The sequence below is a fragment of the Boleophthalmus pectinirostris genome, unplaced genomic scaffold (assembly GCF_026225935.1).
Source record: "Boleophthalmus pectinirostris isolate CB_2022bp ecotype Guang Dong unplaced genomic scaffold, ASM2622593v1 HiC_scaffold_22, whole genome shotgun sequence".
NCBI classification, from domain to species: domain Eukaryota; kingdom Metazoa; phylum Chordata; class Actinopteri; order Gobiiformes; family Gobiidae; genus Boleophthalmus; species Boleophthalmus pectinirostris.
Genome location: NW_026571190.1, coordinates 9,123,831 through 9,142,318, shown reverse-complemented (window position 1 = coordinate 9,142,318; position 18,488 = coordinate 9,123,831). Strand labels below are relative to the sequence as shown.

Genomic DNA, 18,488 nt, shown 5'->3' with positions numbered 1-18,488 from the left:
CAAATTTTTCAGTGCTAAGGGCTCACAAAGTCAACAATACAAAATATTAAGAAGAGGTGTTTTCTTTATTTACATTTTAGGTTACACAATCCTCACTATATACTGTACAAACATTGAAAGTACACTTTAAGAAGACATTTTGACTACTCTTCTTATTTGTAGATATTTTTACACACATTGTGTTTTTTTCTCCACATTAGTACAAAATAATTGTACAAATAACAACCCATTATAAACACCCCAAAAACACTGTCTGCCTTTTGTTCAAAAACATTAAAACAAATGATAGTAAACTTATAGAGATGAAGTGAAGTGCTTGGGAGTTTGAATTAAAATACAATTGCAAAACAGCTGCTAAAAAACACATTGTGTAAAAAGCGACTGCAAGCAACTTAGCATCATTCTTGTTTGTTAATCAAGCATTGAGCAAAAAAAGGGCCCATCTATAATATAAGGAACACTACGGTTGCAGATGTTAAATTTGATGGACCAGAAAGTAAATTCTTAGCTGATACAAGCTTCTTTTTTTTTTCCTGACAATTCAAAACACATAACACTAAAACATTTCATGATGACCGAATACCAGCCCTGTCTTTTTTTATAGTGCAGTCTATAGGAAATTCCTTCAGAAACTTGATGTGATTTACCAAAACTGGAAGTGGGAGCAGAACTCCATCCAGGTCTTATTATACATCCAACTGTCATGTACTTTAACTGTAAACTAATAAATTAACCAGTGACCCACACAATGTAAAAGGACACATTTGGGAAAAAAATACAGTCTAATCAAATATTCTAACATCCAGTCATTGCAGACCCCTGTTGACCCCATAGGATTGGCAGGTTCAGTTCTCACCAGTTGACATTTTACATTTACAGAGGCTGCCAGACGTTAACACTCCCAAGTATTAAGAGTCGTTGTTTAGTTAGCAAAAGATTCCATGTATCCTTTTTCCCCACTATTTCATCTGGTTAGCCCTGTTCATTTGAGGCACTTTCTTCTGTGACGCTCCAGCCCGTGCCTTTAAGTGTTTCAAGTTGCTCAGTTTAGAGAAAGAGACCCCTAAAAGTCCGGGGCTGGTCGGGGGCTGGTCCGGCGATTGCTGGCCCTTCCTGTAGTTGGGTTGTCGTTGCGGTGAGCGTCCTGACCGCGTCTGTACGTTGCTTTTGCCTGGGTCAGGAGGCAACATCTGAGACTGCCAGTACCGGTGTCCTCCCATCACAGGAGCAGCTGCCCTGCCCTGGTGATTGTGAGCCCCAGGGTTTGCCATGATGACCCTGCCACGTTCTGGAGATCTGGAGGACTCGTACAACTGCACACAAATACAAAGCAGGATTTTAGTTGATTTTCATTCAACTCTATACAGTATAGCGGAGAGCAAACGGGGACAGACTTCTCTAGTTCCTGAAAGTGAAGTCTCCTGAAAGATACAGTATTATGTGGTAACTAATCACCATAATTTTAAACTTTCAAATGCAGTGAAACATAAATATACCTTTGCAATCTCTAAAGCCTCTGAAAAAATGCCCTCCATACACGTTAACAGCAGGTTTTAATTGGCCAAATGTTTAAGGTTCATTATGCCATTTGTCTGGGGGAGTGCCACCATTTCTTGTCTCTTTAGAGATGTAATTGCATTGAATGTTTCACAGTGCAGTGTTGAATGTCTCTATATCTCTGAGATAGAGACAAGCAGGTGAGGATACAAGGCCAGGTTAGAGGTCAGATCTGTGGAGCAGCAAGAGCTCTCACAATAAGAATGCATGTTTGGAAATAAAAGCACCCGTCATTGAATAAATGCAAGAAAAGTTTAATGCCATACTGTTGAACATTCTAGATAAAGGGAAGGAACTGGCCTAATTCTGTAATTGGAGATAAATTGAATCCACTGAGAATTGTTAATGAAGCAGATTAAAGTGTAAATACACGGTTTGTTTTGATATGTTTAAACTACTGTTCTGCTTGACTTAGATTTCCCATCATTAGTTAGGCCTCATTAGTGATGTCATTCCAGTTATACTGCTGATGATCGTTTGTGTTTTTCCCCATAGGTGATTGTTCAGAGGTCCCTGTCTGCCAAGAACATGAGTCACGTGAAAGGAGCATCCATCCTGGCTGCGTATCTGAAATTTCTGCCCTTTATTTTCATCATCCTGCCGGGCATGATCAGCCGTGCGCTCTATCCAGGTGGGTGCTGCTCAGACACTCCTCGCCACATGCAGGGACTCGTTTAATGGCAGAGAAAAACACACCCTTTGGATTGAGACTTGTGCTTTTCCTGTAAGTCTGACTCAGCGCTGTGGTGTGATGTGGCTTCCTTTAAGTCTGGGAACTTCCACTACAGTTAAGTTGGTGCGTGCACACATTTCTGAAGTTTCAGTACCTTTAAAGGATTATTTAAAAAAGGGTGTGACATTTTCAGGATGTGTTCTACTTGTTCAAACAGCATATTTGTTCTGACAGGGTTTGGATATATTTTTAGATAGTATATTTTTATTACATGTAATGATAAAATTTTTTTTACAAGGAGACAACAATAGCCCAGTTGGTGTTTGTCATCTGATCCAAAGATTGGCAATTCAAATCCTGCTTTTGGCATAGCTCCCTCAGATGAATGTTGTCATTGTGTACTTGGGCAAGACACTTAACCCCGTATGAATGTGTGTGTGAATGGGAGAGTGGTTCCTTGTTGTACAGCACTTTGAGGGCCTTGAAGATTGAAAAGCGCTTTCAGAAGATTCTGAAACATGGCATGTTCAATTTAACGAGGCCTGAAATTTTACATCAAAGCAAGACTATTCTGAAATGTCCGCCTGCAAATCTCTGTATTGTTATTATCCTGAAACCAAACTTCAGAAACCTTATTTCATTTGCCGGGCTGACCAAGGGCCCTCATATGTGCTCTTAAGTTTTGGAAAATTGTACTTATTTCAATTTGGTCTCAACATTTTTCCAAAACTTGTGCACACAGCTACATATTACTCATTATTAAAAAAATAACGTCTTGCTTCAACTACTAACAAACAGGCTTCCCCTTATGGTGTAAGGTGTGTGGTGTATTTATTCACTGCTAGTTTGAACAGGCTTTTTACTAAATTAAATACTGAGAATGACTAATACTAATACTAATTTCATAAAGCGCCACAAGCACTTTTGAGTGTTTGCCCAACCGCAATGATGTTTTAAGCCATAATTACTATCTTGATATTATATCTTGATATTGATCTCAATATTGTTCAATATTTGATAATTCGAACTATATTTTTGTGGGTCAGTATTTATTGTGTGTACCTTTTCTTTGTACTGCTGGGAAATTTTTTATGATTTTTTGGCAATATGATAAGATTTAAGCCATAAAAGGTTGAATTAATAACTTCTATGACCAATTACAGGCACAAACTAACAACTAAAGTGTTTAATTTTACTGTTTATCTATTGCAGCTCATGACTTTTAACAATATTGTACATTTAGAATAGTTTTTCCAGTTTAAATCTGCTCTTGAGGCATAAATTTGTTTCGATATTATTGTTTATCGTCTATATTTACTTCAGCTATATATCGCCTTTCAAAGTTTGTTGTGGTTACCGGGCTACTTGTGGTGTGATATTTGATTGATTTGATTCTTAACAGGTAAGTCGAACAGCAGATTACTTCCAATGTTCTTGTTCAGTGTACCTTTTGTGAGCCAACATTCTATTATTAAGTTCTCTCAATCACTCGAATTCCAATGGGTGGGGCAGCCAGGTTTGTAATTGCCCCTTAGAATCAAAACAAACATGGCGGTGTATGCAAGTATGGCCTAACAGAAAACAGGACAAATACTATTCATGCAACAGCAGGTCGTAAGCCAAATCAACAAGAGACACATAAACCCTGAAGAAAGAAAGGTTTGAATATTTGTTCCTTGTGTTGTGTGCTATTGTTGTGTCTGAGTTCACAGAATTTTGTATCAGCTGACTTATTTTATTTATAAAGAGGGGCTATTTTGCTTCTAAGGGTTTTAACTGGCAACACAGTGCTATATGTGCTGAAAACAACATATTAACATGTTTTCACTTTCACTTTTTCTTCTTTTTTTTTGTTGATGTTCCGGGTCTCCCCTTACAAGAGAACATGTATTTCACTCATGAAACTACTGCATTTTGCATCAGGTTTGTCAGGTATCCTACATTTGTATATTTATGGAGAATTGTGGTGTGGGAGCATGGGCGATGTCGGCTTGTGGGCAGAACATTGCACAGAATCTCACAGCTAACCATGAAGAGACCCTGGAAGAGATCACTAAAATACTCAAACATGCATAAATGTCATCTAAAAGCTCTTCAGGCATACAACAGAATTTTTATAATTGCATAAAGATGATAAGGATTTCTATGCAAAACAGCAGATAGAAGAATGGAATGAGTGAGCTGGAGTTTTGGGAGGGACTATCCAGTTTAATCTGCCTTTTTTCTCAAGAAGGTGCTGTTTACACTGTTTTGTGCAAGATCCTTGAGATTTCAAGAGGTTTTGCCATTCTTATCTTTATGTCTACAGCCCTAAAACATTCCAACATTGAAATCACTCAACGCAGATGTTTGTGTTGGTCGCTACCCTCTCCTGCTATTGAAAAAAAGTACGGAGGATTGGCTCTAGGCCTGTCACAACAAACTATGATTGTGAAACAGTGCAATATATTGCTGAAGAAAAGGATAATACTGGAATAAATTAAGCAAAATCCTAAAGCAGAATGATCCCAAAAAAATAGTTTAAATGTACAATGAATATAGTTATAAATGAAACCCTTTAGTGCTCAATCATGTAAACTGAACCGTTTAGTCAGCCCTTCAGCTAAAATTTTAACTGTAATACAGAAAAATGGCACAAAATCTCAGTTGTTACAAAGAAAAAGCAGTACTCATGATAAATACTGACCTCCAAAAGTAATTCGCTCTGTGCACAACAGCGCCCTGCAACCTTACTGTTAGCGTCACCACTTCCTGTCCAATTATATGCAATTATATATTTATGGGTTTTTTGCTTAGTCTTGCAAAAATTACACTTCTACTTTTAGAACAGTAAAGGCTTGAACATCAACAAATTTAAATCATCTGCATTTAAAAATTATTGAATAGGCTTTACTTTAATTAATTTGAATTTTAACAGTTTGTTAATAGGTTGTTGTTTTATATTTTATTATTTTAATAAAAGTGACCGTTAACTTTGAGACACAGAGATATAGTCAGCATGCTCCTGTGCACAGAGCTAATTGTTCCATCTATCATGTACTGAACGATAAGACAATACAGTAATTATCATGACATATTACTTTGGTGTGTATATTCAGAATAAATATGACTAAAAATACACCAAATACTGACCTGTCCAATATGTCTGTGTGGAGAGTGAAAATTCTGCCTGCGCATCTGCTGTGACTGCCGGATGAGGGCCATGCTGTCCTCCGTCTGCGTGGGCTCCCTCAGGTCCAACATGCTCTGGGAGAATCGAGCCATCACGTTGAGCCCGTCACCCAGCCTGTTCCCCTGGTTGGACCCCGACGTGACCCCATTCACGATCGGCTCCTTCTGCTGCTCGGCTGGGGCGTCGTAGAACTCTTCCTCGGACCCCGTGGAGTTACTGGACGGGTCGTCTGTAACCCCCCGGTCACAGATGACCTTGGTGCTGTCCTGGCTGCCCTCCTCGTTGCTCGCAGAATCACGCTCCTCCCGTTGGGACTGGAGCCGGTGCCTGGTCATTTTCACTTCCTCTTTCGGGGTCTTTTGCTCGAGTAAACTGTCACTCACTTGGTCTATTTTTACTAACGTTACCTGAGCTTCGGTAGGCTTCTCTGTTGAGTCGGAGTCTATTACTAACTGTAAAGTGCGACGCTTGGGGATGGGGGGTGCTATGACTTGAGATTCTACTTGGTTGGCTATGTCCATTGGCTGTGGATTCTCCGTGATTGTTTTCTCTGTAGGAATATCTTGGCTAGGCTCCTTGTTGTCGTTTTGAACCACAGTCTCCTCTTTGCTGTCCACTTGATCGTTGCTAGCTGGAGCTACGGTTTTTACCTCTGTTGGTGTTGTAGCCTCTGTATTCTTTGATTTTTCATCATTCTCTACCTTTTCAGTGGGAGATAGTAAAGGTTTTTCTTCTGTTTTTGCCGGTGTGGTCAGTGGCGAACTAAACCGTATCGCTTGGCTCACCTCAAACCTTTCTGACCTTTGCAAGTGAACCTGATGGGCTCTCTTCTCATCTCGAATATTGATGAAGCCAATCACGTCGCTGGGAGGATCTGGCTCGGGCCATGTGGGCAGATACGGGATCAAATACGCCCTTTCTAGATGTGCCAATCCTGGATGCAAAGGCGGCTCCTCATAAACCTCCTTAATACGACCTTTCATTATTTTGAGTCCTGTGGGAAGCTGGGAGCTGGAGTTCTGTTTGGTGGAGTTTTGGTCGGAGGAGGTGGGGCTGATATGGTTTCCCGTGGCAACCAGAGCGTACTTGGGGTTGATGAGTTTGCGGGCCACGGTTGCTGAGACGGGGGCTGGGGCAGCATGGGGAATGGGATCGGGGATGGGTTCGTCGGCCATCGGTATTTTGCTGAGAGACACGCCTCGGGACAGAAGGTAGAGGTCACGGAACTGGATGTCAAAGGTCTCCACAGCCTGCCCTGTAATGACTGTGATGACGTTTCGGTCCAAGCGGGATGATGACCAGGTGTAACTGTATGAAACAACAACATGTATTTAGTCTTCTGATGTTAAAGAAGACAAATTGTGCTTGTACCTGCTATATAGTTAAACTCATTACAGTTGCAAACCAAGTACTAAAGTGTTTCATTCTGTTGTTTATTTATTGATTTTTAGTCTACATTTAGAAAGGTTTTTGTGGTTTAAATCTGCTCTTGGGTTATCAGTTTCAGTATTATCATTTATCATCTATATTTTCTTCAGTAATGCATCACACTTCAAAGTTTATTATCGTGACAGGGTTAGATTGTTGTGTCTTGAATACAGGAGAACAAAGACTGCTCAAACGTGCATGAATGACACTTCAACTTGGAGAGTGTAAATGAGGAGAAACAGGTATAGCATGGTTAAAATCTCACTTACGCTACACTACACTTTAAAACTATCTTTAAAAATCTGAATGGAAAACTCTGTAAAAAGTTTTTAATCTGGCACAAACTACATTTTAACTGTATACAACGAATTTAGAAATGATTCACCAGACCAAATCATGATTAAACACATAAAAGCACTTTTGAAATGCTTTTAGTCAGCAGCTTTAGTCCCCTCACAGGACTGGTGAATGTGCTTCCTTGTTTTGGACATGAAAAACCCCGTCAGCATGGTCACGGTTACAGGGCAGTGTGGAATGCAGTGAAAAAGGGAACAGCTCAAGGTTTTGGGCCACAGCTTTGACATTACCAGATTACTAAGCACCCATTTAAAATACTAAATAAGGACAATTATATTTAGAATAGAGAGAACTCAATGTCTGTCAAATTTATTAAAAAAATAAAAATTTGGGATAATGCCATATCATATCCCATACAGAAACAAACAGTGAAAGCTGTGAAGAAGTAACAGGAAACATTTGTTTTCTGGACTGTGTATTTACTGCAGCACTAAATCAACTATGGCCTATTAGTAGCATTTACAACTACAACATGCATGCCTGAAGTATGTGAGTGCAGAAGTAATCTTGGGATGACACAGCAGAGTAGAGAACATGTTTTCTCAGTGAATTTGCTAAAGCACAGAGTTTGTGTATAACTTTTTTGTGACCTCAAAACCCACCTGTATGACCCTGAGATGGCTCTGTCTCCATCCACCAGCAGGAACTTCTCTTTCAAAGATCCTCGTACTTTTTGAGCAGAGCGCGTCAGAAACTCCACACCTCCACAGCTGCGGACTCGTAAATTCTGAAAGTTTATAGAAAAAACACATTAGGGTGGTGATAGAGAGGTGGGAAGTAGAAATAATGGACAATGCAGTTCTGTGTTGAATGCCATTACAATGCTGGCACACAGGCTTTAGTGCTATAGCTGTATGTAGGTGCATGTCCTAATGGCACACCCTGTGTTATTTGTCTTTTACTCTGTGATAAGGGTGCGGTTTCAAGTACTGAGTAGTGAGCTAAATCTCATTGGAGACACTCTCCATTGATGTTTTAAGCGCCATTATAATCAAGATTTCAGATAAGAAAATTAACTCAACAATGAACTAGTAATGGAGAAGTGAGTAAAGACACTGCAGAAGTGAAAAGTGTCAAAACTTCCACAGGCGCTTAATTGTTTTATGTCACTGCCAAACCAGCTTCAAAGAATAACAAAGAGATTCCAGCAACTCGACGAGCTGGTGCTTGCACCTTTTCTACTCGTACCTACAAAAACCTGTTCAACAAAGGCCAGTAAGTTCTTACTGTAGGTACATGCGAGCTGTCCACTCAAGTCATGTGCACTAGAATAACAGGCTCTGACACAGAGCTATTTGAAAGTGAGCTAAACAAATGCGACGAGCTGTTTTTGTCCAAAAAGTTTGTGGGTGTGCATGTTTATACCTTTAGGTGCCCGCGGTGCATATCAGCTTGACCGCACATGGACAGGAAGCAGGACACCGAGGCTGTGTCCAGGATAATGTACACAGGGATTTTACGTTTGTAGGATGCATCCAACAGATCACGAAAGATATCCACATCTGTAAAAACATCCATGACCACAGCTATCACCTGCAAAACAAACAGGGGAGAAACATGTTTAATCGTGTCTGGGAAAGAATTAGAAAAGCCATGCACATCCAAAACTTTTGTGTCAGATCCAAAATATCACTTCAAATGTAGGTTATATATTAATCTACATTTGAAGTGATATAATAGTGATACAGTAATGGAATTTGAAATCAATAAATTACAAATCAAAATGGGAAAATTCTTGAGTCACTTTATCTGATGTTTCAACATTTGATTATAGTGAACTAGTTCATACAAACTTAATTTACAGACTATTGGTGATTATTAACAACTGCTGACGCCATAGTTCTCATAACCAGATTACAAAATGTGAGTATTTCAGACATTGCATTATAATTAAAGGTGCACTATGTAACTGTGGTGGAAAGTAACAATGTAAAATTAATACCATACTTAAGTAAAAATTTTAGGTATCTGTACTTACATAACCATTTTAAACTGGATACTTTTTATATTTACTTCACTACGTCTGACAGCATGTGTCTGTACTTGGAAAAAAAACTGCTAGGAAAAATATATTGTTTTTATTGTTTCTATTGAACAAAATTCAGCACAAATTTGCTGCTTTTCCTGGATTGTCTTACAGTATGGCATTAAACTTATCTATCTCCATGATGACAAGCAGGTGACATCATCAAGTCCACTTACGGGTCAGATCCATGGGGAGGCAAAAACATGCATAGTTGAATACATGCAAGATATTTACATTTAATACTATACTGTGGAACACTCTTGGCATCTTCATGATGCATGAGCTGAACTAACACCATTTATAGTATAGTATAGTTCTAGTGGACAGGCTGCTTTTCCTGTTTAAAGTGTAGTATGTGGCCTATAGGGTTGTGCTGCTTTGTCATTCATATGCTGATGTTAAGGTCATTCTCTTCACACATGTGTCGACGTCAGACTGGCTTCATTAAACATGAGTGATGGGCATGTGCAGGTCAGGCACATGCAGCAGGATGTAGGGCAAGAGAAAACCTGGAATGTGCAACAAGGCCGTGTGAAGTGAAAATACACATGATACATGAGCCTGAATGGTCCTGCTGGTATTTCACCTGTGTGTGTTTCTGCAAAATTTATGACTTACAGTTTATGTGCATGGTTTTGTAGATTTGTGTAAGGAAAGAAATGCTCATGGATTGGTTATTAACTGCACATGCATCATATGAATCTTCTTGTTTGGTCTCTGATAGCCAAGATAAAAATATAAGCTATAAGAGATAAGTGGTTCTTTAAACTTTTTACAGTTGCAGGGCCCATATTTCTGTATTTTCTGATCTGTTATAATGTTTCTTCATCACAAACATATCTGGAGTTGAGGTTTGTTTTATTTTCACACATTTAGCACAGAAACAATACCTATGTAGACCGAGTTTGTCTCTCAAATAGGAAACACTGTTCGATCTTGTGATGTCATGTAGTGATACAGGAAGTGCTCCACTGTGTTTTTAAACTCCATACACCTTCAGTAGAATCATGGATAATTTCAGCACTTGAAGAACAAAAGGTAAAAGGTAGCTGTTAACTTAAAAACTACCACTTCAAGACATCACAAGGTGAAACAGCATTTTGAGATTTGGAGATGTAGACAGACTAATAATATAGAATTACTCAAACATATGTGAACATTATATAGCATGGCTTTAAGCTCACAAGAGTCAGTTTTGCATGATACAGGACCTTTAACTGAGAGACAGAGAGAGAGAGAAAGAGAGAGAGCAATACTGAGGCCTTCATTTTAGTTAATTAGGCCTACGTGGAGGTTAGGCCTGCTGCTGTTTTAGGAACAGAGTTTCAGAGATTTGCAGAGTCTTTTTTCTGTTCTACAAGGGTTTCAGAGCTGTTAGCTGACCTGTGTGATAAAAACACCTGTAGTGTGAGGATGTTCCTCTGTCTGTCAGTGGACTTTGACAGTTCCTCTGAGGCTCTTATGTGTTCACTTGACGAAAGTCCAGTGTTGTTGTCTATTGATAGTGCCCATCACCTGATCATAATGCCTACCTTCTGTGCTGATGCAATGCTTTTGCGCACCACCTCCTTGATGTGCGTTTGGCCTTCTGATGGAGGCTGCGTGTGCACGTTCACGCGTGTCACTCCACGGTAGGATATTGACTCTGGCCATCCCAGGTCCAGTTCTGCCACCGAGAACTCGGAGCGATCAGGCCAGTACTGGAGAGAAAACGCATCGTCCCCGGCCCCTGGGGTCATGTTGCCCGGTCCCGGGGTCATGTTGCCCGGTCCCGGGGTCATGTTGCCCTGTCCTGGGGTCATGGGGGTGTCTGGTCTCTGGTGGTGCTCGTGCCCGGGTCGGTATAATTCCACGTAGTTCTCGATCCGGTCCAGCTCCTCGTCTGAGAGGAACTGACGCACGCCATGAGTTTTGATAAAGTCCATGAAGGCATCACGGCCGCTGTTGATGAGCGTCTCCACTGCGAGCCGCTGGTCCTCGCTGTAGAAGAACTCGGGTTTGCTCTCGTTCACGCGCCAGTTGACGTGGTGGTCGTCCAGGCACTGAACCTGAGACAGCGCCATGGCCCCAGTAGCTCCACTAGCACCGTTGGAAAAGTAGAAAAGAGAGTCTCACCCACTTTAACTCAGTCCACGGGGTCACTGTGGGGAAAAGTCGTTTTTGTCATGAGCACTGCCAAAGTGTCCGCGTGATCTGGGCTCGGGAACACGTAAACAAAAAAGTTTCATCTGAAAAAGAAGCCGTTAGATCAGCTCCACGCACACAGCCTCCAGCCCACTCATCTGCCTCTGTAACAAACTGTCAGGGAGTAAGTTGAACAAAGCTCTCCTCCCAGAGTGCGACACGCCTTCACCTGACGCTCACGGGACAATTACCTGCGCGGCCCGGTTTGACTGCGGCCCCGCAGGGCAGTGCGCACGCGAGGCTGTTGGAGACTCACAGTGTTTACTGTGCTGCTACTCTGAGCGGAACATGGAGGCCCAGGTCTGAGAGAAACACATAAACCCTCCCGGAAAGGCTGTAAAACTAAACACGAGACTGACGAGTCACTTCTCCTTTGTCTAAAGCCAGCGCCTCCCGGCTGTAGCACAGCTGTTCACGCGTCAAGATGGAAATTTGTGGGCTTCTCCGAAGGAGAAAAGTTCAATGAAGTCCACGTTTGTCCTTAATAATCCATTTAGGTCTCCGGACACGTACAAATCCTATGGGTTCAGTGGACGCAGTCTGTCTACACCAGGAATTTGTCTACGGAAGCTCGATTACCGGGGGCAGAAAGGCGGAGTGTCGGTCAGGAAAAGGGGGTTAACTCCACCCTCCTGCCCGGACACAAGGGCGAGAAATGCGTTACTCTCCCACAGTTAGTCTGTGTGTGTATCTGTGTGTAGGAGGCTAGTGCTGCTCAGGACCACAGAACTTACAAAATCTACCCAGAAAAGTAACTGTATGACTCTGCAAAAGTCAGCCAAATCACATTTTGGTGAGCTGTGGGAGTTGTATTCCTGTGTAATGACTGCATCACTAAGGCAGAATAGAAGAGACTCTGTGAGGTTAGGGACCGGAGACAAAGGAGCGTTTCTCCTGATCAGAGTATACAGTGTCACAGACAGCACCATGTCTCATGTTACAGGGGTATTTCTAATGGATTTCCCTGTTTTTAGGGCTGCATTCTGAGGGTCTGCATATGTCTGCACTAATACAAAGTAAAGGCAGCAGAAAGAATATCAGAATAGTTTTCTCTGATTTAAGGCTGAATATTTAAGGAATGAGGTTTTCAGCTTTGTTCCCAGTTCTAGCTATGTACATAATCAGAGGTATGTAGGGCACTTCTACTGACAAAATCATTCTTCTTTGTACTTTTACTTGAGTAATATTATGTTGAAGTAACGTTAACTACCCACCGGACTCTACTCATCCCTGTACATAATATAAATCTAATGATGCTTGAAGTAAAACTAGGAAAGTACTGTACTAAAGTATAAATTTTAGGTATTTGTATTTTACTTAAGTAGATTTTTAAATGGATACTTTTTACTTGTACTTTTCTACATACTGAGAGCAGGTATCTGTACTTTCTTCTCCAGTACATTTTAAATTTTAGTTTGAGACCTGATGAAAAGGCAAAACAAAAAAAGAAACAAAAATTTCAACTGTTTCAATTTCAACTGTTTTTGCTGAACAAAATTCAGCACAAATTTTGATGAAAATCTCTACATTTGCCTTATAAGACCTTAAAATCTATGCAAAATATACTTTTTACTCTACTAATTATTCGTATTCTCTAAGTACATTTTAATACGTTTATTTGTCGATTTTTTCATGTGATAATTTTACTGTTACTTGCTTTGGTATCTGTACTTTGACTTAAGTAACAAAACTGAGTCCTTCTTCCATCACTGTTTTTCAGATTCCGTTGGATGTGTGGATCCAGAGGAGTGTGTCCGTGTGTGTGGAGCCGAGGTGGGGTGCTCCAACATCGCCTATCCCAAATTGGTCATTGAACTCATGCCTAGTGGTGAGGATGGATTTGACATTATAACATTAAGTATATCACATTGTTTAAAACTGATCACAAATTAAGTCCAGGGGTGAATCTAGTGGAGATAGATAACATCACCTTCAGGTTCACCATTGCAACAAAAGCGGTATCCACCCTTGGTTTTCTTTTTCCTTCGTTTGTTTCCTGTTTGCTGGGCTCCTGGTCTCATCATGGCTGCCTCTGGTTCATGTGGTATTTCAACATAAAACCGGACATTTGGTTTGGCATCTTCTGGCTCAGATGTTGTAGATCTTGGTGGTTCCTCCTTAACTACTTTGGGGCTGGTGTTGTGGGACTCTTGATGGATGAGGAGAGCTTGTAACCTCAAGGTTTGTTTACTACTCCTGCTGAGATTTTTCGCTTCAGGAGTTTGTGTCTCTGCACGTGTCCAGTCTCCATCTTTGTTAATGTTGTCAACACCCTGTCATTTTCAAACAGGAAGATGGCAGGAATCTCACACCCATTGTTTAGTGTTGGGACCTAGGTTCTTTGAGGTGTCTGAACATTGGGAAGACATCTTGGTGGTCTCCGTTCTTTTGGTGACTCCATTCTGAAGGAAACTCCTCAGTAACCTCAGGCTTTGATGCAGGGGCCTGAACTTTGTTTTCAGTTGGAGTCTTGCGGTCACCTGCCTTTCTTGAAAGATGTCTGGGTGGTCTCTGTTCTTTTGGTGGGTCAGAGGGATACACCTTGATAACCTCAGTCTTTCAGAGAACATTCAGAGATTGAGGATACACCTCAATTGTTATATATACTTTGATGAGGAAACAGCATTATAACATAGACAAGAAAATAGCCTAATACAGGCCCTTTAATGTGTGCTTCCTTGCAGGTCTGAAGGGGCTGATGATCGCTGTGATGATGGCCGCGCTCATGTCCTCACTGACGTCCATCTTTAACAGCAGCTCTACTTTATTCACCATGGACATCTGGAAGAAACACCGACCAGCTGCTTCAGAGAAAGAGCTACTGCTGGTGGGAAGGTAGCACACCGCAAACGACATATCTACAGTGTAACTTCAATGTACTTGTCCTCAGTACTTTTGACTGCTTTACAATTTGTAGATCTAGATTTATTAAAAATATTTTTATTACAAGCTACATTATCTACCAGTGGATTTTTTAGAAGGACTAATAGCATGATAATAGAACAAAAGAAAAGAATATATACAGTGTGTGTGTGTGTGTGTGTGTGTCATGGCCATATGATTAATCGAAACCAGTAGACTTTGAATGTGTCATATATTAATTATTTATTTGATCATTTTGTCCCAGTCATGTCTATCCTATTATCATGATGTTACTGTACTGATAAAAAGTACAACCCAGATTTCTCTCTAGAAACAAACAAGGTAAAAAATATCAGTTACGATCAAGTAAAATAATTATTAAGATTATGATCCTGAATTCAAGTCATTTTTGCAGTGTACCGAGTTATGCTTGGCTGAGTGTGACCTATATTGTGAATACAGAGTGGTCCATAGGAGGTCAGACTTGTTAACAGTGCAGTGCTAGATATTGTATATACGCTGCGTTCCAGGATTGTGACAGTCATCCTGGTGGTGGTGAGTGTGGTGTGGATCCCAATCCTCCAGTCGGCCAACAGCGGACAGCTTTACGTGTACATCCAGTCTGTGACTAGTTACCTGGCTCCACCGGTCACTGCTGTCTTTACGCTGGCTGTGTTCTGGAAGAGGACCAATGAGCAGGTGACACTGTTGGAACACTTCAATAAATAAACACTAACATATAAGGAAGAATTTTTAAAAGATATCAACATTTACTCCACTCCTAAAGCTTTCAGCCTCTCTGAACTACACTACTTCTATGGTTTTACTCTCTTACTCGGGAATAAAAGGTCAATTACTCAATTATCAATAACTGATCAATGATCATAATTAACTTTCTATAATTACTATATTAATAACTGAAATACAATGTCCCTGGTAAATACACTAATAAAATAAAACCGATAAAATGTTAACAAAACTTTCTTAATTGCAGCATTAGTCCAAAGGAGATATTTCTTCTAACAGTTGTTTGTCACTCCAAGTATGTAGTTTCACTTTGAGTGACATGTTTAACTGCCAACATGATGGTAACCGGAAATATGTTGCCTAACCTTTTATTGTAACAAGTATTACAGTAAGTAATATTATTTTGTAGAATAGTTAAAAATATTTTAAAACAAGTCCTCACCTGTCACAATCATTAATGTGCAGAGTGATATTCATGTTCACAACATTATCATCATATTCATATGATATTTCTGTAAAAGCATATTGTATTCTTACCTGAGTGGGTGTTTAGAAAGGCACTGTATAAATAAAATGTCTTATTATAGTCATCTACGATGCATGTTTCGCCCATCGTCAAACTCTGTTTGCTGTTGGTCGTGTTTTTAGTGATTAACAAAACACTTCTGTTTGTACTGTAATATTTCGAAGCTTATTAGATTTTGCAAGTCAGCGTTTGACTTTCTAACAGCCCTCTAGATTTACACCAGGTTTATAAGCTGTGTTTGCATGGACGTGTAATGTTATATGAGGCGCACATGACACACATCTGTCTGCCAGCGCCCCGACTGACTCTTCACCGTTACACTGACCACTCACTATTAAAACTCCTCCTCACTAATAGACTGACCACTCACTATTAAACTGACTCCTCACTGTTAGACAGCCTCCTAACTATTACTCTGACCACTCACTGTTAGACTGACCACTCACTGTTAGACTGACTCCTCACTGTTACACTCCACTCAGCCCTTCACACGTTCCCCATTCATTTTCTCAGGTGGATTGTTGTGAATTACCTGCGCTGGAAGCTCAGTAAATCAGCCTCACTTTCACTTAAGCGACATGTCTATCAGATAAGAGGGGAGCAGCTACTCTCAAAGTAAGAAAAAATTATAGAGCAAACTGCGGGCTGTAGTATTAGCTTCCAGATAATTCTTGTATTGACACATCTCACTGTCAAGTAATGACTAGTTCTGAGGAATGTGGTGATTGGACCCTTTTTTATTGGAGCAGGGTGTGTCTCCTCCTGTGCTGTCGGCATGTTTCTCTATCAGCAAGACCTGCCTGAGGTCCTCTAAGGAAAGTAGAGCTGTGCATTTGGCAAGCAATATATTTTTCAGTGCACAGCTAAAGGGCCAATATTACGCAATTTTATGATTTGATGTTATAATATTGTTTTTTCAACAAAAACATACCTGGTGTTGTATTTTGTTTCATTCACACATGTTTAACACACAAACCATAAGTTCTTCTTTCAAATGGAAAATATAGTAATAATATAGGAATTGTGTTTTTCCTCTGTGTTTTTATATATTTCCCTAGAATCATTTGTATAATTTCATCCCTCGAATTGCCAATCTCTATTAAACAAAAGGTATGTAGGTAGTAAAATGTTAGCCAGATTGGCACCACCGCTCAATTTCATTTCTCTCCAGGGACTAGGTCAGGAATCGGAATACACTAGATGGTTTTCAAGAACCCCGGAAGCTGTAGACCACACCTGGCCAATCAGCGAAGAGATGTGAAGCCGTGATGTCAATCTCAAGCGCCTGCCTAAGTCAGTAAACAAAGCGGTCGAGATGGATGTAGACGACGCCATATATTCTGTGCTGGCAACTATTCCAGAGATCGAGGATGTAAAGCCGGAACAAAGAGAATGTTTGGTGAATTTTATCAAGGGGAAAGACTTTATTGTCCTTCTTCCTACAGGATTTGGCGCATTATATACATTACAACCAAATAGCAATGATTGGTTAAATAAAAATAATGCCCACCTACCGTCGAGCGAACAAATCCTAATGCTGCGAGGTCAGACGGTTTCCATAATGTGAAACCGGCTGATTACTCAGGCTAGTAAAAGGTAACTGCTAACTTGAAAACTACTGCTTCATGACATCACAAGATGGAACGCTGCATTTTTAGCTTTGGAGATGTAGACATATTGATAATAAAGGGTTTCTCAAACACAACTCCAGGTATGTTTTTGAGGAGGTAACAACATTCCAACATGACTCACATGAACGTCATATGATTCAAATTTGTGTGATAAGAAAGACAAAAATAGACAATCTTTGATCTTTGATTGAACGCATACTTTTCCAACGATCATATCAACAAGAACTGGTTTATCTTATAGAGGGCTTGATATTCATTTACCCAGCAAGCCTCATGCTACTGGATTTTATGTATTTATTTTATTTATTTTTATTTTTTTCTGACTTGCTGAGTAATTTTTAGTTCAGTAAGATCCCCAAATAATTTTAACATAAATTTATTGTTTGAAAACAGAGGTAATGTATTTCTGTATCACAAAGTATATACCTAAACTATAGTAAAAACCCCAACTGTCTAAAAAACCTTTGAGCAAGCCAGTGACATATATGCAAGCTTACATAACACAAAATTATGATAATATAATTCACTTTATGATGTGTGACATAACTGAATTTTTTAGAGCTCAATCAAACGCTATCATCATGATCAGGAGTAAACATGAGCTGCCTTAGCCTCAGTGAACTTTGGACGACAATTTAGTGGCAATTCACACGCACTTGCAAGGTAAAATTAAAGGTGGGGCTAAATTACACAGAAGTGCCACTTGTATAGACTGTATATAACCCAACCAGCATAGTGGAGCATTCTATAGTGCAGCTTGTCAAATGTATGTTAAAGAGGAGGTATTTTACTCCTATGGGTTATTAACTGTGAACACGTAACATTTAGATTTCCATGTTATCTTGTGTTGTTTTGAAAATGCTACTTGCCAAAAACAATGTTTTACCATATTATACATTTTTATATTCACTTTCCTTTTTGATGCTGTAAGTCCACTCTCCCTTTGCTCTTCATTCAGAGCACTATCACAACACAATCAGTGTGCATCCTGGTAATGAAACTACTGCACATCACATCAGGTTTGTGAAGTTGTCATGTATTTTATATCATTCTTTTGTATATTTATGAAGAACTGTCATGTGGAAGCGTGGATGATGTAGTCTTGTGGGTGGCGCATTGAAAAGAATCTTACAACTAACCGTAAGGAGGGTTTGAATAGTGTCCCAAAGTACAAGAACAGTAGGACAATAAAAGCACTGTATGCAGTCAGACATCAAGAATAACAGAAGTTAATCAATAAATTAATGTGAGTAATCCTTTATTATTAATCTGTCTACATCTCCAAAGCTTAAAATGCTCTGTTCCACCTTGTGATGTCATTTTGT

The 18,488-nt window shown here is 40.0% G+C and overlaps 2 protein-coding genes across 3 annotated transcripts in view; one reads left to right on the top strand and one right to left on the bottom strand.

Annotated features, from left to right (window-relative positions):
* The window catches only part of slc5a10 (solute carrier family 5 member 10), a 34,604-nt gene that overhangs the window by 8,410 nt on the left and 7,706 nt on the right, over positions 1–18,488 (top strand). For both annotated transcript variants that reach the window (XM_020932967.2, XM_055157759.1), the window contains exons 8-11: positions 2,053–2,188; positions 13,118–13,225; positions 14,082–14,232; positions 14,790–14,958. In XM_020932967.2, the coding sequence (XP_020788626.2) occupies positions 2,053–2,188; positions 13,118–13,225; positions 14,082–14,232; positions 14,790–14,958 (564 nt within the window). The remainder of the gene's footprint in view (positions 1–2,052; positions 2,189–13,117; positions 13,226–14,081; positions 14,233–14,789; positions 14,959–18,488) is intronic.
* Positions 47–12,063, bottom strand: LOC110167601 (protein FAM83G). Its single transcript, XM_020932966.2, has 5 exons — positions 10,746–12,063; positions 8,553–8,720; positions 7,790–7,914; positions 5,363–6,710; positions 47–1,313 (listed from the first exon to the last, which is right to left on the bottom strand). The coding sequence occupies exons 1-5, from the start codon at positions 11,274–11,276 to the stop codon at positions 960–962; spliced, it is 2,526 nt and encodes an 841-aa protein (XP_020788625.2). The 5' UTR covers positions 11,277–12,063; the 3' UTR covers positions 47–959.